This window comes from Bactrocera oleae, chromosome 3, assembly GCF_042242935.1.
Source record: "Bactrocera oleae isolate idBacOlea1 chromosome 3, idBacOlea1, whole genome shotgun sequence".
NCBI classification, from domain to species: domain Eukaryota; kingdom Metazoa; phylum Arthropoda; class Insecta; order Diptera; family Tephritidae; genus Bactrocera; species Bactrocera oleae.
Window position 1 is genome coordinate 36,378,416 of NC_091537.1, and position 27,436 is coordinate 36,405,851.

Genomic DNA, 27,436 nt, shown 5'->3' on the forward strand with positions numbered 1-27,436 from the left:
GTACTCGACATTTCGGATTTTTCTTTATAATATATTTTTTTAAGTAACTTTTGAATGGTCGAAATACTTCCTAACTAACAAGTATGGGTCTTTCCTGTATTTTTAATTATAACAGGACTTGAGACTTTACTTGAGTTCTGTATCCGTGTTAAGACGTGAAACATGAGTCGACGCACAGTCTTGTTGGAAGTGTTACTAGGTTTATTCAAAAAGTATCGCGAATTTTGAATGCTTAGTTAATTTTTAACAGCTGTTTTGCTTGAACGCGTTTTGGTTCGTCGTAAATTTTTGCTTATTCCAAAAAATGGATCAAGAAATTTGTGTGAAATTTTATGTGATAACGTCATAAACGTAAACCCATGAATCGACACTACTTATACCCCACTGGAGCAGATCTGGGTCGTCACGGACCAAGTCCAACATCTCCTGAGTAATGTCAACGCGACTCTGTTTTTGGTCGAAATTGAGCAATCTTGGCACATACTTCGCGGCGACATATCTCATACCCAAGCCATTGGTTAAAATCGAATGACACGAGCCAATCGATATATTTAGTTATTTAGCAATTTCTCTAATGGTGATTCGACCATTGGCCAATACCAGTTTATTCACTTCATTAATGTCTACACGTAGCCCTTGAAAATACGAAATTCGCGATTCTGTTTGCACAAACTTCGAATAACGCTCGCTGTTGATGGTAACTGGATGTCCTGCCTCATTTCGAAAGAAATAAGGCCTGATGCCATCATGCCACAACCCGCACCTATACTCAACCCAATAGCGACAATTTTGAAGACGAAGCCATTAAGCCAGAAATGGACCTCATCTGAGAAAATGATTTTTCGATCCCTATTGGTAGACGCTGTATGCACTTATACGTTTGTCATGAATCCATTTTTTTTTTTTTTTGGTGTTGTTTAGATATAATCACCGCACTGTTATGTTATATGTATTAATATTTTATATTCTGTTTTTCCTAATAGTGCCTTTGTTTAAGGCTTAGAGGACAAATGTTTGTGCCCTACACACGTGGTTGTTTTCACACTCACCACTTTGACATTACTTAAATTAAAACGTTAGGTTTCGGTTTTAATACAACTGCTTTTTTTTTTTAATCGAAAAAGAAAAACGACATAAAGGCTCGAAGTTCAATTGAAAAAGTCTCGTAGAGGCAACGATTCGTTTTTTTTGATGTTGCTTTTGGCTGGTATTCATGTGTCGTGTTGTTGTTGTAGCGCCAGAATTCTGGCGAGTTGACATTTCGTTGCCGAAAAAAAATCTGGGTCTGTTCCGGTTAGGGAGACCCAACTGTCGTGCGAAGGGATGTGTCATCGAGAGTGGTGTATGGATGTGTGGGATTTCACATAAAAGTACGCAGTACCAATTCTCCAATTTTTTTTGACTTATTGTAAATTGCGATTATTGCTCTTAACGTCAGGGGTGTTGGTCTGATTGTAACCCCGTTAGGAAATGCTTCCAAAATAGGTTTAAAAATTGTGAAACATCTACATTAAACCTGATAGAGGGCGAGAGCGACCCTAATTAGGTAATATATGTAAGTAACAACTCTTATTTTTATTTTTTTAGAAGTAATGTTCACAGTATTTGGCAGCATTACTCAAATTTGAAATCGTCATTTTGAAAATTTTGATTAATTTGTAGTGAAATTACTGAAATACTATGCGTTAAACGCTTCAAGTCATAGCACAAACAGTCACCGAGATTCCTCCATTCCGTACTTACCGCCCGTATCAAACCAAATTTGTCAAAAGTTATGCCCGTAGTTGCAACGCAGAAATCAGTTGTTTTCTTTTGTTTTCATTTCACCAATGTTGCCATTGTTCTATTTGTATACACGATTTTTCAAACATTTAGTATTTTAGTTATAATTTTTCATAATGTTAAAGCTCATAACTAAAATCCAACTTCTAAAAATAGTTTACCTATTTATATATAAATTTATTCGACTGTTATTTTGAGTTATTTTAAGATTATTTCAAATATATTCAAGTTAATTTTTTAATTACTACAAAATATTGAGATTGTCAACCCTTCGTTGCAAGAGATTGCTCTCTCACTCTCAGCTCACTCGTTTCTACAGAAAAATCCAATTTTCGCGGATAACCTACCGTACGGTCTGTTGAAGCGGACGGTAGAAGCGGTGGCGACTGTTTATTTACATTGCGCTCTCATAAGATAGGTCGTATCAACTGAAATGAAAAAATATTTCATTTTAAAATAATCCAACTTTTAGGCACAATTATAAATATTACTTTAATAGGCAATATTAATTGTCGAAAAATAGTTTACAACAAATAAAGTATGAAACCAAATTTGATTTGAAAACTTCATGAAGTATTTAAAAAAAAAAACGATTTTTTTGGAAATCAAGTTTGGTGAATCAATTGAAAGCGTTAATAAAAAAAATAAGTATATATAAAAATTTCTTGCAAGAACTTCAATTCTTCCAAATTTAAAAAAATGTTGTAGACAACTGGTATTGAGTAGTTGCCTGATTTAAACACTTCTGCATGTTAGACTATAGAAAGAAATAGCGTTAATAGATAATAAAAAAAAATAGCTTTTAACCATTCATAAAGGTTATTTTGGTAAACGGTTGCCTAAAGACGCTAGACGCGCAGCATACATAATAAAGGTGTTAGTTATGACACTTTTACTGACTGATTTCGCCCCTCTGTTATATCCTCCTCAGAGTACCAAGGATATTTTAGTTTTTCCTCATGTTATCGCTTACGTCGGGCACAGACAGACACTCGTCATATAACACATGTATATACGAGTATAAAATCAATCAATTAGGGGTTACAAATGAACGTATGGGGAAAAAACTATTATACTCTGAATAACTTAGCACTCAAAATTTAAAATAAAAATGCCTGCGTAATGGAATTCACAATTTATTTGACTTGATAATTAGTATTAACAAGTACAAATTATAAATGTAGAATCCTGAGGCCGATGTCAATAAAATTGCGTACTTGTCGTAGGTGATGCGGCGAGAACTAATTTTGTTTGGGAGAAGGAATGCGATGCACAGGATCGTTGCCAGATCGAAAAACTTTGGATCGCTGTACAATTAAATCGAACTAGCGCGTGGCGAACGGTGTTGACACGGTGCTCAGGCCCGTAAACGATAAGCGAATTTGTAGGATCGATGTATCAGCTGTCTAATAAGCGAATGTCGATTTAGCGATGATCCCATCATTATCCCGTTGTTAGGTTTCTTCGTGCATGTTGTTCTCAGAGGATAAGAGTGGTGGTGTCGTCGTGTGGGGTGAAATGCCTTGAGCGTTCTGAGGTGTGGTGTGCTCCATTAGGGTTAGCCAGTTTTTTCTGAGTAGAATAGTGTATATATGTAGAGGAGACTTATCTTATTTAAACATTCTGGCCCCCTAGGCGAATATTTTGCCTAGTATTACACGTATATGCTTATATTGCATGTATTTCGGCGTGCTGCTGGTTTAGTGGTCGAGGGCGCGGCACACATGGTGATAGAATTATATCCATATTTACCTGTAGGTACAGAAAGCATATTTGGTATGGATTTTGATGTGCGTGCAAAAAATATCCAACTTTATTTAACGGGTTTATTGAATTTATAGTTGTTTTTTGTACTTATTGTATTTGCGGTTATTTCTTTTATCGCTTTATTGTGCGGATTGTTTATTATTAGCCCTTTCTGTATTATTGGCAATTGTTTGCAATTTATTATCGGCTTATGGAGTCTATCGACTCCACGCCTGGCTTAGATATGACCAGAATGGGGGCTCCTTTGAAAACATGCCCTGGGGTTAGGGCTATGAAATTAGAGGGATATTGTGAGTGTACAATGATTGGTCGTGAATTGAGAACGGCTTCATTTAGTAATGTAGAAATTCTATTTATAATAATTTTTGTAATATCCATCTACTTTTTTTTGAAGATTTTGAAGCTTTTGATAGCTGATTCTCATAAGCCACACACATGAGTAGCGCTTAGATAACTGCGACCTTTGCTTTTGTAAGTCTAGGTGCGTCACTGTATCACATTGGGAGTATGGTGAACCCTTAACTTTTTTGTTGAATTGTTTTATTATTATGGAAATTTAGGTAACTATGAGGCACTATAGTAAGAGATTTGTCGATTTTTTGACATTCTTTGGACAATTTTGTTATATGTAATGTTAAGTGCGTATGCACTAATTTGGCAAGTAGTAGCCCGCTACATATCTCACGACTTTTGATGTAGGATTTTTGTATCATTATTGCCAAGAGCCATCCTGAGGGGCCGAAAAATTACATATTTTTGTTTCTAAAACGGATCTTGTCAAAAGGAACTATGACTTTTTTCTGCCAATTCGTGGAGTGTTGGAACATTGTAAATTTAGTGGTAGTCGTACGACATACCGACCATTATTTGATCTAGTAGTTGTGGCATTGTAGAAGTCTTCACAATACTGATCTTTTGGGGTTGTAATTGATATGACGGGGAATTTTTTTTTTGAATTTTCGTCACTCAAGTTGTTATGGTGGTAACTGGTTCCGTAACTAGTCCACTTAGATCCAACCAAGAATGGTACTTTGTGCCAGAAGTGTTTTTTAAATTTTCTTAATACATTCGAATATTATCTGCGATATGAGATCGCTGCCTAATAGAAGATTTATTTGAGCAGGGGTGTTGCAGTGCGGATTTGCTAGCTTTAGGTATGAAACATTTTGCCAATGCTTGCTACTTATATGATAGTTTGGAAGCATGTTTGTTAGTTGCGGTAAGATAATAGCTTCTGCTTGAACGCGCTTATCCGCTTTGGGGGAAGTAAGGGTAATGGAGCAGATTTTGTTTGAGTTTTGTACTACTCTTCCGCCCATTCCTGTAATTTCAAAGTTGGCTTGTTTTGTTGGCAGTTGTAGCCTATTTTGTGCCTTAACGCCATAAATGAGAGTTGTGATCCTTGGTTAAACAGTTCTCCTCGGTGTCCGATGGAGACGACTGCTGTGGGTAGTAGTACTCTACTTTGATTTTCGCTGTGTAGGGTTTGGTTTATTAATACCTTTGAGCAGCATGGTGCTTCCTGGCAATTTTCGGGATTTCGCACTTCGGGACTTGCTGTTGCAACTAAACCTGTGGCTTTTTTCATATTTGCGCTATTTGGGGGTGAGCTGGAAGATGTGCTGTAATGAAGCATTGATAGGTGTTTTTTATGACATTATAAGCAATTGAATTTGCTTTTACAATTTTTATAAGTATGCGCATGTGACACGCATTTTGTACAGTCTTTTTAATCTGACAAAATTATTTCGTTCGTTAACTTTTAAGTTTTAAAACTTCTCGCAAGATTGTAGTTTATGACCTCTTGTGTATAGTTAGTATGACGTATGTTTATTCTGTGCGGATGTGAACGATTGCGTTTTGTAAAAGCTTTTGTTTAATTTGTTTTTGCTACTAGCTTGCGGTCTATTGAAGCTTCAATTTAGGTCGTGTTGAACAATTTTTGTTTTGATTTGTTTTTTACCCTTTCAGCGATTTCGTATTTATTGGGTAGTTAGAAAATCTTTCATTTGCTGCCACGTTGGGCCTTTTTTCAAGATGAGAGCGATTGCTCCCACAAAAGTAACGATTTTTCTTGTAAAGTGGCGGTGCATATATTTACCAGTATTACCAGTATTGGGCTGTCTGTGGGAATATTTTGTGTCGATAGAACCGACACACAATTTGAAACAGGTGTAACAAATTCTTCACTTGTTTCGTTTTGAATTTTAGGCAGGTTTATTAGTGTCGTTACTTGTTTATTAACCAATATTCTTTGGTTTTCATATCTAGATTTTAGAGCTTTCCAAGCTAAACTGAAATTGTCGTCATTAAGTGCGAATTGTTCGACTATTACGCCTGCTTGACCTTTTGTTTTGTATCGGAGGTGATAAAATTATTGCGCTTTTGATAGTTTAGGATGGTTGATGTAAGCGGCTGTAAACATGTCTCAGAAGGACGGCCATTCTTCATTACCTCGATAAAATGTTGCTGTGTCACATGCGGGCACCTCGAGGTGGATGCCTGAACTTGCCTCTTGGCTTTGCACTTGTGGCAGCTCGTCTCTCGGGTGTGGAGTAGATGCAATTGCCTTTATTAGCTTTAATTGATCGGAGATCATAGCTTTTGTACTTTTCGTATTTGGCGTAAGCCAATGATTTAAAATTTTGTGGAAGATCTGAATCGTCAGATTCTACTATGGCGTCATGAACCGCTTGGAGACGAGTCCAAAAATTATCAAGATTTTTTTTTTTTTTTTTTCCGATAACGATTCAGAGTTGCTTGAATCGGTGAAGATAAAAATCGAGTTCAGTATCGTATCAATCTGTCACTCTCAGAAATGAATTTGGTAGCAAAAATATCGTTGCCTTTTATTTGCTTTGAGGCAACCTGTGTTATGCGTGTAGCTTCTGCAAGTATAATTTGATTTTTGTTGTCATTAACAATTTTTGTTATATTATTTATTAATATATGTGTCAAGTTGATTAAAATTTTCTAAGTGTGAACTGATTTAAATGTAGCGATAAATGATAGTTTATACCGTTTTTTAATATTTTTTTTGTTTTTTGTTTTGCAATACTTTATTTAATTTAATAACTAAAAAAAACCGCACTTTATATTTAATTATAATTTTTAGGTCCTTATGTTGATGTTATTTATACACCCTAATATTATATCTTTAAGTATGTACTTAGTGCCTTGTGCAATTGAGAGCCCGTTAAAGAGATCAATGCACTTTTATTTTTTGTACGTAATCCTGCTTGTTTGTTACAAGGAGTATCGCGGGATATATGCCAATGTGGACTTTGAAAAGATGTACAGCTACAATTGTAGCTGTTTTAATATGTATGTACGTATGTATATTGTTCAAAGTAATAATTTTTGTTTAACCGCGCTTTTTGTATTTTTGGTTTTTAATAAATTATTTATTTATTTTTTCTAATAATTTATTTGTGCCCAATAAACATCTATTTTTGAAATAATATGTGATTTTTTTTAATAATTGTGTAAAATCTTCATATCTAATTGACCCAATGTATATAGGGTATAAGTTAACACATAAGAATTAAGAAACTTGTAGTTACCTTTACCCATTTGCTTCACTAACGCATGAGTTCAGTGGCCTGATTACTAGGTCAGCTGCGGTACCTGATATTTGACTATGCTGCAAATGTCTACGTTATCGCTTATGCTGAGTCGGCTTGCCGGCTGTAGATTTATAGCTTATGGGTCCAACTTTTAGGTTTAGCTTTAAGTCCAATTTTGTAATATCAATCAGTTAGTATTTTACTTTCCGGCTTTGCCGTTATAATATAACTTCTTGTTATTGTTGTGATCACTGAGCCACACGGCCAGCGATAAGAGAGCAAAGTATAGCTCCCAACGTAATAGACCAAAGAAGACTATAATCATCTCGTGCATTGACTGCGAGATACCTGGACAGCGACCAACTGCGTTGGACTACATCTATGCTAGCACGCGTTGTTAGGCATCCATGAACAACGTGGGCCCACAGCCCGATAACTTATATAAGCATAGGCAGATTATCCTTGTTGTGTTTGTTCAACCGCGCTTTTTTTTTTTAATTCGCGCCCGTTTGTTTTGTTTTTAGGTGCTTTAAGGTTTCGCACCCTTTATTGATTTTATTGGTTTGTTTTAACCCTTTTGTAATTGTTGTAGTTTTATGTTTTAGGGTATACGCACTGTTTCTTTATATAGTATATATATAAGTATGTATATATACGAGTATGGCTATTTTTCCACCACTGCACTGCGCTCTGTTTTTATATATTTGTTTTTGTGTCAATGCACTCCTCTTTAGTATGTTTAGGTATATTATTTTATTTGCCACTGCACTTCACTTCACCGCACTACATTGTTTTTATACTCTCGCAACCTGTTGCTACAGAGTATAATAGTTTTGTTCACCTAACGGTTGTTTGTATCACCTAAAACTAATCGAGTTAGATATAGGGTTATATATATATAAATGATCAGGATGAAGAGACGAGTTGAAATCCGGGTGACTGTCTGTCCGTCCGTCCGTCTGTCCGTCTGTCCGTCCGTCCGTGCAAGCTCTAACTTGAGTAAAAATTGAGATATCTTTATGAAACTTGGTAGACATGTTTCATGGTACCGTGAGACGGTTGGTATTGCAGATGGGCGTAATCGGACCACTGCCACGCCCACAAAACGCCATTAATCAAAAACAAATAACTTGCCATAACTAAGCTACGCAATAAGATACAAGACTGTTATTTGGTACACAGGATCACATTAGGGAGGGGCATCTGCAGTTAAAATTTTTTTTTAAAAAGTGGGCGTGGTCCCGAAGCAAATGTTTTTAGCACTTCTATTGACGGTGTGAAAATAGTTGAAATCGGGTGGCAACTCCGCCCACTCCCCATATAACGGTACTGTTAAAAACTACTAAAAGCGCGATAAATCAAGCACTAAACACGCCAGAGACATTAAATTTTATCTCTGAGATGGTATAAGATGACTTTATAGGAACCGCGTTCAAAATTAGACAGTGGGCGTGGCACAGCCCACTTTTAGGTGAAAACCCATATCTTGAGATCTGCTTAACCGATTTCAACCAAATTCGGTGCATAACGTTCTTTTCATGTTTCTATGTCACAGTGCGAAAATGGGCGAAATCGGACTACAACCACGCCTACTTTCCATATAACACCATTTTAAATTCCATCTGATTATTTCACTTTCCACTATGCAAATCAGGCAACAATGACTGTATCGGGATAAAACTTTGCGTGAATAATGCGATTAAAGTATGCCACCTTGTGGCCAAAAATTGTCTAAATCGAACCAAAACTGTTTAAGCCCCTAAGTACTAAATATGTGGACCCCAGTTCCTATAGTTGACCTTCTACCGAAAATATCAGCCAATCTACAAAGAAATCTCAAACGAGTATACTATTTGACTTTGCGAGAGTATAAAATGTTCGGTTACATCCGAACTTAGCCCTTCCTTACTTGTTTGTTATTATTTTATTTTGAACCCTTTTGTAATTGTTGTAGTTTTATGTTTTGGGGTATACGCACTGTTTCTTTATATAGTATATATATAAGTATGTATATATACGAGTATGGCTATTTTTCCACCACTGCACTGCGCTCTGTTTGTATATATTTGTTTTTGTGTCAATGCACTCCTCTTTAGTATGTTTAGGTATATTATTTTATTTGCCACTGCACTTCACTTCACCGCACTGCATTGTTTTTTGTTATTTATTTTATTTTTTGGTTTGTCTTGTCTTTTAAATTTTTCGTCATCACTTTTTATTTATTGTGGTTCTTAACAAAATGTTTTCTAAAAATCCGAAGATGCTTTTCGGTAAGGCTCGCAGGACCATGAATAACTTAACACTCAAAATTTAAAATAAAAATGCCTGTGTAATGGAATTCACAATTTATTTGACTTAGACTTTATTATAAACAAGTTCAAATTATAAATCTAGAATCCTGAGGCCGATGTCAATAGAATTGAGTACTTGTCGTAAGAATGCGGCGAGAACCAATTTCGCGAGGGGGAAGGAATGCGTTACACAGGATCATTGTCGATTTAGCGATGGTCCCGTCCTTTTTGGTAGGTGTCTTTGTGCATGTTGTTTTCAGAGCTTGAGTGTGGTGGTGTCGTCGTGTGGGGTGAAATTTCTTGAGCGTTCTGAGGTGTGGTGTGTTCCATTAGAATTCGCCAGTTTTTCCCGAGTAGAATGTTGTATATATGTAGGGGAGACTTATCTCATTTAAACATATTCTATAATTGAATTACTTCCGGGATTTGAAACAACATACATTAATAATATATTCAATGAGTTTAAACTCATACAAAATATTTGTAACTTTCTGTAAAAGAGTTATACATGCATAAATTTTGTTTTTAAACATTCTTAAAAAATTTGTCTTTTTTATTAATAATAATTAAAAATAATTTTAAGAATAAATGAAAAATATGGCCTAAGGAGACAGAAAATAGTTAAAAAGCGGCACCATGTACGCTATTTTTCTTATTATTTGGTCCATCACCATCCATCAACTTTTGATTGAGTAAAAGAAATTTGAGAAATAGCGGCACACCATTAATCAATCTAAATAGGCACATACATAAGTATTATTTTATATTTATATACGTATATACCTATATATTATTTATGCATAAGTACAATTTTCACCAAATATGTACTGCAGCTTCAATAATAACGAGATGAAATAACGAAATGATAAACGATTGATATTAATTATAACTTTACACTTATATTAAAAATTACATAATTATTGCTTCCCTTATGTAATGGATTCTAAATAAATTTTCATGTTTACAATTCCTATAAAAAAATGATTTTTTCTATGAAAGTGTGTTTCTTTACAGATATATGCATATTGCAAGACAATGTAATATATAAGTATAGAGTGGAATAACAAAAAAGGGCGTGCAATAAATTAGCGTTTGTTTTTTAATGGTTGCATCCCGCATACTCCTAATAATTAACAAAAGCAGCATAAAGATTTTACATGTGTTTAGACGGATTCGCAATGTTTGAATCAGAGTTGGAGCAAACATTCACTCGAATATCTTTAAAGTCATCTTCAGAGTCCGAATATGAACCAACAGACCGACTGATTCTAAAAGTAATAAAAGAAATATATTCAAATAGTATATATTTTGTATTTCATTTAAAATAAGATAAAATGTCTAAGACTCTCTCCCCAAACTGACACACAGAGGTTACTTTCTAACTAACAAGTACGGGAAGTGTTACGAGGTTTGTTAAAAAAGTGTTGCGAATTTTAAAATTTCAAGGTCGGCCATTTTGAATATTTAGTGAATATTTGACAGCTGTTTTGCTTGAACGCGATTTGGTTCGTCGTCGATTTTTGCTTATTCCAAAAAATGTATCAAGAAATTTGTATAAAAGAGCCATTCGCTCTACACTAACTAGCTTCCAATCAGTATATTGTTATTTTGGGTTGTAAGGAAAACACAATCGAAGTCTTTAATAAATAATCTAAGCGGCAAATTGGATGGTGGTTAGCGATATATTTTTCAATAAATATACTATGTAATATCATCTGATCAAATATGATCCGGACACGTCCATTTAATCTCCCGTATACGAAGTTAGGTATAACCAGACGTATAATAACGTTACTTTGGTGTGACATACCCCAGCGATAAAAAAAAATCGTTACAATTTAACATTAGGTTTTTTACTTTTATTAATAAAAACCTATTCTAATTTAAAATTAAAATTTGTTTACTTAAACCAATTCATTATGGAAATATAAATATCTTTATTGTTATTTAACAATCATAAAAAACAATTTAGTGGATTTTCTACCTTTTATAATTAGAGTATAAGTAGCAAACCTCACCTAGGACAACCTGGTGAGATTAGTCTCCTCGTATACGGAAGGTTAGACCGCGGACAAACCTAATTGACAACTACTATATGTCAGTTGGTGTGTCTGGTTATTTTTACCATGAAACAAAATTTAACGTGATTGCTTGAAATTTTGTATTTCCATTGAAATCGTTGAATATGTTGCAGAAGTGCTTTGGAGAGTCTAGTTTATCACAAGCACAAGTATTCGAGTGACACAAAGCATTCAGGAAAGGTCGTGAAGTCATCAAGAACTTGCCTCTTGCGAACTGTCCATCTTGAAAAATCATCATATTGGCATTAAATAGATAGGAAAGTATCGTAAGATCTCTTATGGATTGACCCAACACATTTTAGTTAACGCTTTGGGTATGAAGCGTGTCAATGCTACTCGCAGCAAAAGAACTGAATCTTTTGCAAAAACGACGTACAGTAGAGGTCGTTAAAGAGGCAACAATTTATCGAAGACCATCCCGGCTGAGGTTTATAAGAATGTATGAAAAAATGGGCGCGTAGTACCATGCATAAGAATGGTAAATTCTTATTTATTATATTAGCAATGTTGACGAAATCGTACTTGGATTCAAATACGCATAGAACAAACAATTAGAACTGTCGACGCAAGGAGCTGGAAAATAATAGTTTGGATGCGCAATTTTTAATTTTACTTCTGTGACATTTGTTCACAGCTTCTGCTATTATTGGTTGGGTACGAAATAACTATACTTGATATCTGTCACTGATAAGATTGTGCTTATCTACTTGTTGATGGATAAAAGGTAGCTTGTTTGCCATTAACAGGTGCTATTCTTTCATTGCCTTACTATTTGCAACATGTTTGTTATAGAAGTAATAAAATAATAGAAGTTTTATTTACAGGAAGTAAATATTTTTGAAACAAAGAGAGAAAAAGTGAATTTAATTGTCATTATTACAGAAATAAAAAGCTTTCGTTTATGATAAAATCAGGTATTTTTTTAACGATTTACAAAATGTTTAGGAAAGTAGGGGGGATAGGCAGAATTTTCAAAAATTGTATCTACTTTTATATCCTTCTAACCAAATTCTATAGAGAGGTACAAAAAAAAATGTTTTAGTAATAATAAACTGCAACTAACCATGAATGAAATGATCCGAAACTCTTTGATTCGAGAGAGCGCTGTCAAAGTCCACATTTTTTATAACATTTGACAGTGGTGCCATTAAGGAAATAAGTTTTGAGATTTTTTAATGTATTTCTTGGGAATTTTTCGGTTTCCATTTTACAGAAAAATATACATCATTAAAACTAGTTTAACAAGCTAGATATCCTATATGACGTCTAAATATATGTACGTGTATATTTTAATCACAAAAGATTTTCAAAATTTACTTTTAAAACTAAATTTAACAAAATATTTTAATATTTCAAAACACTTACAAGTTTTAAATAAGCTTAACATGAACATTACTTACTTTTTATATACTGAATATATTGAATTCAACTATCTTAACATAACATTTGCTGGAAATTCTAACCAAAAAATGTATATACGTTGACAATTGGTACTACTAAGCAAAACAATACTCTGCGACAAAATACCCGCTCTTTCTTAAAAACAAAACTATATTAAAACTCTTTAAGTAAAGATTAGAAATATACGCAAAAGTCACCAAAAAATTTGACCTATGGCAACTCTCGCATTAGACCATCTGTCCATAATTATCTCGATCGAGAAACCTTCTCACTTTATTTCTGTGGACAACCGCATTTATGTTAACTTTAACAAAACTAACTGGGTCGGTTTTACAGAATTTACTGAGAGCACCTTCAACGCACTACCCATTCCTACGGACGTCATCGTTGGCGAGCGTCAATTCCGCAAGGTGATCGCTGCTGCTACTGCTCGCTTCATACCGGCTGGAAGAATCGCGGCAATAAGCTTAACATGAACATTTCTTACTTTTTATATACTGAATAAACAAATATCTGTCGATAATTTATTCGGAAGTCAAAGTTTACATAACATTTGCTGGGAATTCTAAGCAAAATATGTATATACGTTGACAATTGGTACTGCTAAGCAAAACAATACTCTGCGAAAAAGTACCCGCTCTTTCTCAAAAACGAAACTATATTTAAACTCTTTAAATAAAGATTAGAAAAATACGTAAAAGTCACCAAAAAATTTGATCTCACAAATTACCCACTGCTTTCGCATTTTATTTTTGTGGGATTCTAAGTGGTAGTTCATTATTGTGGTTGTCACGTGTTCAGTAGCTCATGAGCTCGTGGCTTGCTTTGGCAACACTAAAAGTTCATGAGCTCTCTCAAAAGGCAAAGAGAGCAGTTTCGGATCATTTTATCTATGTCATTTTATCATTGGTATATAGCAGAGATAAAGAGATGCCCAACTCATCATTCACAAGAAATGAGAGCTCAATTGCTAAACGTCAAAACGTAATGATCTCAGGCAACTGTCAAAGTTCAGGAGGTCTGACGTTTAGCAATTGGAAAAGAAGGGTCCGTCAGATTGAACTCCTACAGATAAATATGTGAACAGAGAGATTTGTCACCGCTGTTGAGGATCACTTACAAAAATTGGAAAACAATAAAAATTAAAGAAAACGCAAAATTAAAATGTAAGGGATGAAATCTTTTGTGGTGTCATGCTTCGTAGTACTAGTTGTCAATTGAAAATGATAAAAAAAAACATTTATTAATTGAGAGTTAATAAATTTTTTCACTCTTTAAGTATTTGAAAGTTCAAAAATCAGTTGTTTTAATATATCACCAAATTAAAAAAATGTATTTAAATAGTTTTTCCATATGTTTTACGGATACATGTTTAATAATATTTAATCTTAATAAATGATGGGTAATATAATTTAAATACAGTCGAAAATATTATAAATAACGCTAATTTTGAGGCGCTCTCACACTGGAAAGCGTTGCTCATGATTTAGGCTGGTATATAGCATGGGTAACGTGATACCAAACTCTTTGATTCGAGAGAGCGCTGTCAAAGTTTACATTTTTTATAACCTTTGATTCTAAGTGCCACTAAGGAAAGAAATAAGTTTTGAAATTTTTTTATGTATTTTTTTGGATATTTTTCGGTCTCCATTTTATAGAAAAATTTACATTATTTAAATTAGTTTGAGAAGCTGGATATCCTACATGAGGCCTAAATATATGTACATGTATATTTTAATCACAGAGGATTTTCAAATAAACTTTTAAAGCTCAATAGAAAAAAAAAACTGATATTATAAAACACTTACACACCAAACTATATATATACATTGACTTTTGATACTGTCAAATAAAACACTACTCTGCGACAAAATACCCGTTCTTTCTCAAAAACAAAACTGTATTAAATCTCTTTAAATAAAGATTAGAAACATACGTAAAAGACACGTAAAAATCGTATCCCATAAATAATCCACTGATTTCGCACTTTATTTCTGCGAGATTCTCAGTGGTTGGTTGTTTTGCTTGTCATCTGTTCAGTAGCTCATGAACTTTCAGTGCTGCCAAAGTAAACCACGAGATCATCAGATTTCTCAAAAAGCATACAGAGGAGTTTCGTATCATAATATCCATGGTATATAATAGTTTCGTAACATTCATTAAGCCTACAAGGAATCAAAGAATCAGCTGTTTTCCTATCTGTGTGACACAGCTGAGATCACCTGATCGAACCTTTCGATACAGAGATTTAAATAAAAGGAATGTAGTTTAACATATTGTTTGTGAACATGTATTTGTAATGGAACATATTAATGAAAACTTTCACGAATATATTCGAAACAAAAGGTTATTAAATATTTATTGCTTTTCTTTACCAGCTCTGAGGTTGCAATATAGGAGTGTTACAGATATTTTTGGGTGTATAAGTTGAAATTTTCAACTTGATTTAAACAATAACGAAAATAATTGTATAAAAGTCAGGTACAATTCAATTGAACAAAGGAAGTAATATAAGTGAAAACAATCTACTTGTATTAATTTTAACAAAAACCAAAAAAAAAATATATGTAATAAAAAATTAGGTATAATTCAGGAACAACAATAATTATAAACAAAACAATGTTTTAATTAATAAATAATATTTACAAAATATTCTAAATACGATATACTTATTAAATGTAAATTTAATCTTTAAGAATCTTAATAATCGAAAGCTATTTGAAAATGTACTAAAAACATTCTAAAATTTTAAAACATAACACGGCAACACACTGTAGCAGATTTGAGTCAATTGCACGTTTTAGTAGTAGAATATTAGTTAGAGTCCGTACCAAGTGTGACTTAAGAAGTAGAATATAAGTAGGCAACCCGTACCAAGTGTGACTTTAGTAGTAGAGTTTTGGAAACCCGTAACAAGAGGGCCTTTTTTGCGTGTGTGGATTAGTGAAAATCTTAGGATCGGTTAATTGTAGATTTATACAATGTAGAGGTGTCCACTTAGAAAATACATATATGTTTTTTTTCGATGCAATATGTCGAGGCTTTGCATTGCTGTTTTCCGATGCATCGATTAGAAACATCGATATTTTCTCTACATCGAGTACTTTTTCTAACATTGCATCACAAAGCCAAGAATGAAATGATGCGAGACTCTTTGAATCGAGAGAGAGCTGTCAAAACCCAAATTTTTTATAACATTTTCCAATCATGCCACTGTCGAAAGAAAAAGGATTGGGTATTATAAAAAAAACTTTTGGGTATTTTGCATACCGATATTATTTTTAGTTGCTCCGTCCCCGAGTAGGCCTATATAACGCATATACATCCCTATATACGTGTATTTATATTATAAAATTTTTTAAGAATTATATAACATAAAAAAATAGCATATAAATAAAAAAAATATAACAAAGAAACAATACAAGTCATAATAAAAGATCATGGTTTTATGATGAACGTTTTAAATTAAATTAACAAATAAAATTTAATTGCACGTTATTCAAAAGTATTTGTGTCGTTCCTTGAAATTTCGTTTCGCACTGCTTTTGTTAGCTATTTTTAGCGGGTTTATTTCTGGCATCCCGCCTTTTTTGACATCAGCTGTTCGAAATTCCCTGATTTTAATAATCAGGGAAAGAGAATAACAGAAAAATCAGCGCAAATGAGAGAGTCTCGCATCATGTCATCCTTGACAAAGCTGTAGTCAGCAATATAGGAATCTGCGTAGCTAAGAAATAAAAAACGCTGATTCGCTTGTTGTTTATTTGAAAAATTAGGCCTCAAAAATTAATTTTTTTTTAATCGTCTTATTTTGCGGCGAATATTACAAATCCGTGAGCGGTAAGTGAATTTTTTCAATAATTCTATTTATATAAAAAAAAAAAATCAAAAACAACGTTTTTGAAATTTTTTTAACACATATGAATTAAAAATATAAAATTGTGATACATTAAAATTAATTCTTTTATTTATTCCGCTGCTGAAAGTTTGGTGCAAAAGAACTATGAACACCCCGGTGTTGGACCGACCAGGGTAATTTTTTTGAAGCGCCGCCGAAAGCCGCCAGTACAGAAAGGAGTTTGACGCGATTGAATTATGAACACCCCGGTTTCGTAACGACCAGGGTTATTTTTTTTAAGTGCGGCCGAAGGCCGCTAGTGCCGCGAAAGGAAATTGTGACTGTCTCATTTTTTCAGTATTTTTTTTTTACAAGAAAATCTTTAACTGGCTGAACTGTTAATCACAGGTAATTGATCAGAGTTCTGAAAAATTTTACCGCTACAACAAGAACAACAACTAAGTGACTTGAAAAATATATGCAAAGTGCATTAAATATATTTGTAAATATATACATAAATTATTTAAAAAATTCACTTTCCGCTCACGGATTTGTAATATTCCCGTCAAAATAAGACGATTTAAAAAAAATTTTATTTTGAAGCCTCCTTAGTTGGGGGACCTAAACTATACATTTACCCAATTTTCTTTCTTATAATTACAAAAAGTACAAACAATATCCAGAACTCTGATCTTCGCAAAAATCATCCGCAAGTATAGAAATGCCGGTATTAAAGTCTTATACCTAGTGTTCTTTTGGAAGACTGCAAAAACCAAAGCTTGTTTAAACGTTTTTCTTTCAATCTATATCGTTGCTTCATCAATCATTTGTGCTGCCTTAGAAAATAAACGTTCAGATGGTGCTGAAGTTCCCACTATGGTCAAGTATTTGTAAGCATGTGTATAAATCTTAGGAAGCTGAATTTTCAGATCATTCCAAATATCCAATGGGTTCGCATTCAGTCTTCCAATTGGACTTCGCAAGTAAATGGACAGCTCGTCAGAAATATCATCGTCAGACTTCGCCGCTTTCCAGCTCTGGTGGATCGCACCACACAAAGAAAAATTATCTTCTGGTTTGTCAGAATGATCTGAAGAATCAGATTCCACTGTCTCATTATGTATTGTAGTTGTCATAAATGTATTGACTTTTGCCACAGTTGAAGAGCAAGCAATTGGGTCCGTAAAATGCATTTTTTGAACCTTGGATCTAATATCGTGGCTATAGCAAGGGGAGACACTGTCTCTATAAAACCCATTCTTTTGTCAATCTCTTTAAGAATCAGCGACTGCATTTCTTTGGCAAGAGATTTTTCGAGTTTAAGAGGTCTAATTTTTAATAGAAGGCAAAGGATTATTACCTTGCTGCTAGTACAATACTTATCACCTGACACTTCTTTGGTTGCAGCTTCGATCGGTCGCAGAACTTGTTAAACCAATGAAAGACTCGATAGTTCTGATGCAGTAAGCACGAATGATTATGTCATTAACGATGATGCGAAGCTCCAAAAATCTTTCGATCATATAATATGTATTATGCCATCTGGTCGGGACCTCTTGAATCAATTTAATTTCTTTCTGGGATGATTTACGTAATTCGTTACTGGCTATATTGCTTTGTTTAAACCATGTCACAATATCTTTGAATTTGGTTATCAAATTTTGTGCCACTAAATTCAAAGTGTGGACATGAAATATGTTTTTTGCTAAAATCCAAATCAACAGCCTTTACCATGTTGGCTGTGTTGTCTGTCACTACGGCCGAAACTTTATCTCTATCAATACCCCATTCAGTACAGGTTTTTAGCAGCATTTCAGCAATATGTTCTGAAGAATGACGTTCATCTGACTCCAAGAGTAATTGAAAATAGTTCATTACCGACACCGAAGTGTGCTGTTATTCATAAAAAAAAAAAATTCTCATGCTCATTGTTTCAGACCACATATCAGTGGTTAGAGTAAGGTTTTCAATAGTTGACAAATTTTTTTTTTGAAAACTGTTGATAATGCTGCGTATCTATCATCAATTTACGAAAAAGTTTAAAGTTACTCTCGGCAGTAAGGCGAACTGGAGCGATTCCACACTTGACCAACTGCTGAGAGGTAGCACTATTCAGTGGTACACTGACGGCTCGAAAACACCAGAAGGAATTGGCGCTGGCATTGCGGGACCGCACACCAAGCTTTCCATTCCCATGGGCAGTTTTCCAAGCATTTTTCAGGCAGAAGTATTTGCCATAAGTCAGTGCGCAGTAATAAATCTCCAACGCAACTATCGGAATAAGAGTATCGCAATACTCAGCGATAGCCAAGCGGCGCTAAAAGCGATATCGGCCTATGAGATACGATCGCTATTAGTGGAGGAGTGTGTAGGAAGGCTTAACCGCCTAGCAGCTTGCAACCGTGTACACCTGATCTGGGTGCCGGGGCATAAAGGGGTAGCCGGCAACGAGCTGGCAGACGAACTTGCCCGCTCTGCTGCGACTACAAGAATGATGGGGCCAGAACCATACATTGCGGTAGGGCCCCATACAATAAAGGAACTGCTCCGCACGGAGGAGAGATCGAGCAGAGACAGTCACTGGCAACAGACAGCAGGGATGCGTCAGGCCAAACTGCTACTGGGAGGGTTCAACCTAGCCAGGTTCAGAGCAATTATTAACCTCCCCAGAGACAAACTCCGTCTCCTTGTCGCGCTCTACACTGGGCACTGCAGGCTCAAGAAGCACCTATCAAACATGGGCTTAGCTTCTTGTGGCAACTGCCGGTTCTGCGACATGGGACCGGAAACACCAGAACACCTAATCCTAGATTGCACCGCGATTTGTAGACGCAGGTTCAAGGCCCTCGGTTCCATTTTTGTGACCAGGGATCACATTGCCTCAATAGCACCCAGCAAGTATCTGGAGTTTTTCAGGGTGCTGGGACTTTGGGAATGCATGTGATGGAGGAGAGGGCACAATAGACCCTAGGTCGCAGTGCATACCTCATTTTCAAATCTAATCTAAATCTATCATCAACCCATCGAGTCAATGTCGTCTTACTAGGAAGTTTATAATGCGGCACAATAACTTTCATCAAATTACGAAACTTTCATTTTCGACAAATGTAAATGGTTGATTATCTTTACATATCATATAAATTAAGGCATTTTTTATTTTCAATGTTTTATCACCACTTGCCGAAAACGCATAAATTTCTTCAAAACTTGACATTATAGACTTTTGACGTTTTGGCGTTGAAGGAACAGATTCAGCTTCTTTAGTCAATTCAATTCCAGCAGAAGAGCTCGTTGACGGTTGTAAAGCAGCAACTTTAAGGCCTGATTGTGTACTTTTATGTAAAAATTTAATTTATTGATTTCAGCCAAATCATTCGACAAATTGTTTGTGTCGAAAAATTGTTTGTCAATTCCCACAACCACTGGTTCTTCGTTACCGGAATTGACCCGGATTTTATCCGGCCAAGGGCTGTTATTTCGCCGATCTAACCCTGTTTGGATCGGTAAGTGTTAGTTTAAGTTTGTCGTCAATAGAGCAACACCTAGCAGCACCGTATCTTCTTGACACGTGCTGGCATCGAGTCCAACCCGGGCCGCAAAGAATTCCTTTGCTGCATATGCGCTAAAAGGCTCCATCCAAATTCCACCTCGATTAGGTGCAATACATGCAATGGATGGAGCCATCTTAAGGCCATACTGCCAACGCAATACTGCGACACCAGCCTCAACGGCTGTGCAATCTGCACCATGTTCCCGCACTGCGCCGCCACTCCAGTCGCCAAACGCGACTCTTAAAATTCAACTGCAACGGACTCCAGAGTAAGACCGAGGAGATAGTTGCATTCATTAGCCGGGAATGCGTATCGATAACTGCGGTCCAAAAAACCGAGTTAAGCTGCCGCTCAGATCTTCTGAGTTGTGTAGGTTTCAACGTTTTGCGTAAGGATCGCGAGCAAGATAATGGTGTAGGCCTAGCCTTCATACTGCACAACACCGTGCAATATCGTTTAATTGATGATGACATCGATCGCATGGACACTGCCCTTGAATGTCAGGGTATAGCTGTCCGGTCAGGCGATGTCGAGCTCGAGATATTCAATATATACATCGCCCCAGTTACATGTTGCCCAACAGGATATCACCCGAACATAGGTGTGCTGCTTCGTGGTGAAAATCGCTTGGTGCTAGGTGACTTTAAGGCGCACCACGATCTTTGGCACTCCTGCCTGTCAAATGATCGTAGGGGGATGGATCTGCCGGAACAGATAAACGATTCGACATTCTTCACAATGAATGACGAAGCCCGCACCAGAATTATGGGCACCTGTAATAGCTCGCCAGATATTACCATCGCTAGCGGTGGTCTGATAAATAGTATAACCTGGCGACCTATGCTAACTCTCGCATTAGACCATCTGCCCATAATTATCTCGATCGAGAAACCTCCTGACTTTATTTCTGTGGACAACCGCATTTATGTTAACTTTAACAAAGCTAACTGGGTCGGTTTTACAGAATTTACTGAGAGCACCTTCAACGCACTACCCATTCCTACGGACGTCATCGTTGGCGAGCGTCAATTCGGCAAGGTGATCGCTGCTGCTACTGCTCGCTTCATACCGGCTGGAAGAATCGCGGAACTCCGCCCTAATTTCCCAGCCGAAGCAGCTGTACTAGCAAACGAGCGCGACACTTTACGCCATGCCGATCCCTGTGATCCCCGAATAAGGGATCTCAATTTGGAGATTCGGCAAATGGTAAATCATCATAAGCGGACAAAATGGATAGAGCACCTGAAGTCCTGCAACTTCTCCACCGGTGTGAATAAGCTTTGGACTACTGTCAAGGCCCTGTCAAATCCGAGAAGACATGACGATCGGGTTGAAATTCAATTCGATGGCCATGCCTCCTCGGACCCGAAGAAGTGCGCGAGCTATTTCAGCCGACAATTTACACTGCACCCTTCGACTGACAAGATAGGACACGCAGAAGAAGAAGCTACAGACCTGTCAGAACACTGCACTCCAAACTATCACGGGATGCCTCTTGATGTCTCCAATCGAACACCTACATAGTGAGGCCCGTATGCTTCCGGTTAAGGAACACAACGAACTCCTCTCCAAGCAGTTTCTACTGGGGTGTTTTCGTACAAACAACCCTTGTAGTCGCCTGACTATAGCGGAGCCGCCTCCTAGGAACATCAAGAGGTCTTGCCTTGACTACGTCGACGACATTAGACAGTACGCCGACCGGACTTCGGACGCAACGAACTTCAGACAGGCACTGACCGCCATTCACAGTGGAGCCATCAACACCTTCACAGACTCCCTTTCAGTGAATGGCGTAATAGGAGTCAAACCACTACCCATAGCAGACATAGAGCTCGAGTTGCCTCGCGAAACCAGAGTGACCCTCGCGCAACTTCGTTCTAGATACTGTAGCAGGTTAAACTCCTACTTATCCAGAATAGACCCCGACATACTAAACACATGTTCTGCGTGCAATGAGTCTCCGCATGACACTAACCACCTCTTTGCATGCCCAACAAACCCCACCCATCTAACACCCTTCTCCCTATGGTCCGACCCCGTCGAAACAGCTCGTTTCCTGGGCCTCCCGTTAGATGACCTCGACGACAACGAAACTGGAATTTATCACCCAAACGGGGACTAGGTAACCGTTACAACAAGAACAACAACTGACAAGGCCAAACGACGTGTTACCCGACGGCTGCGCAAAATGCCAAAAGACTGCGCACCACTCACTTTCACCGATGGGGAGGTTCAGAGTGTCATCAAAAAGGCGAAATCGTCTAAATCTATTGGCCCTGACGGAATAAGCATGCTGATGCTAAAACACCGAGGCCCAACGGGAGTAAATTATCTCACCAAGGTCCTCAACCTGTCGATATCCACTCTTCAAATACCCGATGTGTGGAAAGTCGGAAGAGTGGTCCCACTACTGAAACCTGGGAAACCCGCCAACAAAGGGGAGTCTTATCTCCCGATAATTCTCCTTTCTCCAGTAGTGAAGACACTTGAGGCCTTGTTACTCCCGTCATTCACTCACCACCTGAGCCTAGCAGATCATCAGCATGGCTTCCGAAAAGTGCACAGTACCACCACAACACTTAGCGTCATAAACGCCCAGATAGTTCATGGCCTGAACCAGAAGCCACCCTGCGAGAGGACGATCCTCGTAGCGTTGGACTTGTGAAAAGCTTTTGACACAGTCAATCACACAACGCTACTTGAGGACCTAGAACAATCAATGCTCCCTCCAGGGCTGAAGCGGTAGACTATGAACTACCTGAGTGGTCGGCATTCATCCGTACTGTTTCGAGGTCAAAACTCCAAACTTAGGAAAATTAAACAGGGGGTTCCGCAGGGCGGTGTCCTCTCCCCGCTACTGTTTAATTTCTATATTTCAAAACTCCCCCAGCCACCAGCGGGAATTTCAATGACCTCGTACGCAGATGACTGTACGATATTGACGTCGGGAAATGGAATCGATGGCATGTGTTCAAAAGTAAACAGCTACCTCTCCGATCTTTCTCGCTTCTTCTCTGCAAGGAACCTAACACTCTCTCCCACTAAATCCACAGCGACTATCTTCACAAATTGGACGAAGGAGCACAGACTGGACCTGAACATTTCAGTCAATGGCACAAAAATTCCGACAGTCAATAACCCTAAAATTTTAGGCGTCACTTTGGACAGTCTGTGCTCTTTCACTCCTCCCACGACCGCGATAACTGCCAAAGTACAGAGCCGCAACAAAATCCTCAAGTCGCTTGCCGGCAGCTCTTGGGGAAAAGACAAAGAAACGTTATTGGCAACATACAAAGCAATCGGCCGGCCGGTCCTAAATCACGCAGCCCAAATATGGTTGCCTGGATGCAGTGACACGCAGAAGAAGAAGCTTCAGACCTGTCAGAACACTGCACTCCGGACTATCACGGGATGCCTCTTGATGTCTCCAATAGAACATCTACATAGTGAGGCCCGTATGCTTCCGGTTAAGGAACACAACGAACTCCTCTCCAAGCAGTTTCTACTGGGGTGTTTTCGTAGAAACCACCTCTGTAGTTGCCTGCCTGTAGCGGAGCCGCCTCCTAGGAACATCAAGAGGTCTTTCCTTGATTACGTCGACGACATTAGACAGTACGCCGACCGTACTTTGAACTTCAGACAGGCACTGACCGCCATTCACAGTGGAGCCATTAACACCTTCACAGACTCCCTCTTAGTGAATGGCGTAATAGGAGTCAAACCACCACCCATAGCAGACGTAGAGCTCGAGTTGCCTCGCGAAACCAGAGTGACCCTCGCGCATCTTCGTTCTAGATACTGTAGCAGGTTAAACTCCTACTTATCCAGAATAGACCCCGACGTGCAATGAGTCTCCGCATGACACTAACCACCTCTTTGCATGCCCAACAAAGCCCACTCATCTAACACCCTTCTCCCTATGGTCCGGCCCGTCGAAACAGCTCGTTTCCTGGGCCTCCCGTTAGATGACCTCGACGACAACGAATCTGGAATTTATCACCCAAACGGGGACTAGGTAACCGTTACAACAACAACCAAACTATCACTTATCATCCATGCGGGGACTAGATAACCGTTACAACAACAATAACAAGGAAAAAACAAAGAAACATTGTTGGCAACATATACGACAATCAGCCAGCCGGTCATAAACTACGCAGCACAGAATTCTGCCGCTACAACAACAACGTGCAGCACCGATATAGTCGCATAGATGCAGTGAAAGACACCCAAAGAAGCTTGTCGGGTCAGAACACCCCCCAGTACATTCTTGCACTAACCGCCATTCACCGAGGAGCCATTAACACCTTCAAAGATTACAATCCGCCCATGTGCAATACTCAGAGTTCTAAGTGACACGTGTACCAAGTTTTATTAATGATATTCAAATTGTGTCCAGTTATCTTTTAGATGTATGGAGAAACAGACATCTGAAATTTAGTTCGTCCGTCTTTTTTTACATATAATTTATTGACCGCATAATTAGAAACTATTTAGTTTTAATAATTTTGATTTCTGGGCATTAATTATTAGTTTTAATTTAATTTTTTTTTCGCAAATATTTCAATGCAATAAACGGACGGACTTATACCATAAATATATATCGGGGAATCTATTCATCTTGTCACTCGATATACACAACCTTATTTATTATTATATCTCCACTAGTTTTAGTTGGTACAAAAATTTGTCAAATTAACTTAATTATTGTTCTCGACTGCAAGTCATAATTTATCAATAATTCTTCTGCCAACTATAATGATACATTCTAAAAGAAATAATATTTATAGTTACAAACCTTTGTTTTATATTGATGCCACCTTCAATCGGAAATGGCATGCTATTTGTCAATTGTGACAAAGAATTTTCTGATGTTACGGTCAGCAAAGGAACTGGAAAGTTATTTATATCGATCGATGAATGTGAATTCGAGAGTAAATTATTATCCATATTTACACAACCATTGTAGCTCAAGGTGAATCTCTTGTTACGATAAAAATTTTTTTCATCCAAGATTTGAACCTCACTTAGATAAAGAAATATCTGATGGATATTTTCAAGTGTCAAACTCATATTACAGCGCAGTCCTATAATATCGTAACAAAGCTGAGCGATATTTTGATTTAGCAAAAATATTCCGTATTTTACTGCCTTCGATGGTATAATAGAGCGATTATAAAGAGGAAATCTAAGAATGAAATGTAAATAAGCTATATAAGAAAATTATGTAAGTTACTACCTACTCTGAACACGTAAACGGAATCTCTTTTATGATATCAATTATTCGGGAGCGGGAACCTTGATGTATTATTGCATTTCTAAAATCGAAATATCAAAGTTTATTGAAATATTGTAGTTACAAATTTAAAAAATGAAAGAGGGTAAAACATAAATGAAAACATTTTATTTTTTGCTATAACTTTTTAAACGATCATTTTTTTGCTAGTAATCTTCGATGTAATTTACCTTAAAGGGCGGTTGAATATAAAAGCAATCATCTGCACTAAATGAGCAATGTATCCCAGTGAAACACTCAAAGTAATAGGTAATATATTATCCGAACTGCTTGTATTATGTGACTTAGTATCATTAATCAATACGTCTATACTTGGAAATGGTACGTTGTTGATAGTATTGAAACCATTTGTTTTTGTTTCTATCGGATAAATTTCACGTAATCCCACACACAATGCTGTCATTCTCCGTTCTATATTTTGTATGATATCCACCTTTTTTAGTGTAAGAAAATATATCTCCTGGTATTGCTCTACCAAATTTTTTTTTTCGCCTTGCAACTGTTGATTACGAGATTGAATAGAAAGTTGAAGCCGATGGCGGATTTCATTTAAAAGGCTTAAACGGTTTGTTTTTTGACTTAAACGAAGTGAAAAACTTCTTTGCTCAGATTGGAGGAGACGTTGTTTCAATCGCAAGGATTCTATTTGTTTCTTCAATTTATGAGCACAAAATAAAGTTTTTGGACTCATTTGACGTTGCTCGGAAAATAACTCACTTAATGCTCGACCCATGGTCGTTCTTTGAGAATTCCTTGTGAATGAGTTTTTAAATGAGTTTAGTGGAATGGAAAGTTGTTCCTTTGTGATACACAGCATACATCTCCGTTGAATTTCAATAGTAAGATCTTCGCTTTCTCTTACTTTTTGTATACATCTTCGTTGTATTTGCTGTAGTTTCAAAAGCTGTTGCAAACTATACCCATTACGTACGTCATCCCTTTTATAGTACATAATTATATAACGTGCAGTCACATGGTGTCTGTAAAAATCTGCAGTTTCTTCTTCAATATTATTTGTATTTGATGACTTTAATCGACTTTCAGCGTAATGTGGAAACACTTCATTCTGAAGTTGGAAATTGTCACTTACTGTTATGTCCGAATTTATATGTTTTGCTGAGGTAAAGCATCCTCCGTTTATATAGAAAAGCAAAGAGTTTTCCTTTAACTTTAAACAGTATTGTTCACTTAATGGCGTTAGACCAGAAAGATATATTCCCCAAGTAAAAAGAAGTTTATATTGCGGAATTTTTTCCTTATCATCGTGGGCACACCTTCCTTCATTTGACAAGGCACTGCAAACATAGACACATTTTCATAAAAGTTTGCTAAACATACATAGATATAAATTACCTTAATGGCTTCGTATTTGCATTAGCAATTTGTTGAACGTAATCGTTATCCAGTAAATTAATTATAAAGTGTGCCCACACTTTGACACAAACACATTGGTCATTGGCCTTAAATATTTTAGGACATATAATTTCTGCCCAATTTTGATCCTGTCGATGGGGCAAACATTCGCTTGTATAAAAAGCATCTTTTTCGACAGTTTCATGCAGTGTGTAATATATTAAAGCGCCTGACTCCTCGCATTTTATATTTTTACCTTCTATTCTAATAAGGTTTCGCAAACGAAGCTGCTGAGTAGATAGTGGGAGCCAAGTACGGCACCTGGGTCGAGTTCTCATATTATTATCTCCAATTTATTTTATTAATATTGTTTTTAATGCTGCACAATAATTACATTTCTAAAATAAAGTTTATATATCCCCTGGTATGATGATTTCATCCATGATAAGGGAGTAGCGAAATTCCCATTCACAATAGTTTCGTCACCTCTGAGGCGTACGTTCACAATAA

General features: G+C 36.7%; 1 protein-coding gene and 1 pseudogene across 4 annotated transcripts; one reads left to right on the plus strand and one right to left on the minus strand.

Moving 5' to 3' along the window:
* Positions 1 to 1,935: 1,935 nt before the first annotated feature.
* Positions 1,936 to 27,436, minus strand: Uvrag (UV-resistance associated gene). Of its 4 annotated transcripts, none has more exons than XR_004978896.2 (6): positions 26,927 to 27,436; positions 25,744 to 26,868; positions 25,521 to 25,595; positions 25,234 to 25,465; positions 25,076 to 25,169; positions 1,936 to 2,210 (listed from the first exon to the last, which is right to left on the minus strand). XR_004978896.2 is itself a non-coding variant. In XM_036374041.2 (5 exons), the coding sequence occupies exons 1-5, from the start codon at positions 27,262 to 27,264 to the stop codon at positions 2,207 to 2,209; spliced, it is 1,932 nt and encodes a 643-aa protein (XP_036229934.1). In that variant the 5' UTR covers positions 27,265 to 27,436; the 3' UTR covers positions 1,936 to 2,206. The 4 variants fall into 4 exon arrangements, 2 of the variants coding, with proteins under 2 accessions (XP_036229934.1, XP_036229933.1); XR_004978895.2 differs by lacking the exon at positions 1,936 to 2,210 and adding an exon at positions 9,446 to 10,674; XM_036374041.2 differs by having other exon boundaries at positions 25,076 to 25,465.
* Positions 18,732 to 21,688, plus strand: LOC138856408 (uncharacterized; annotated as a pseudogene).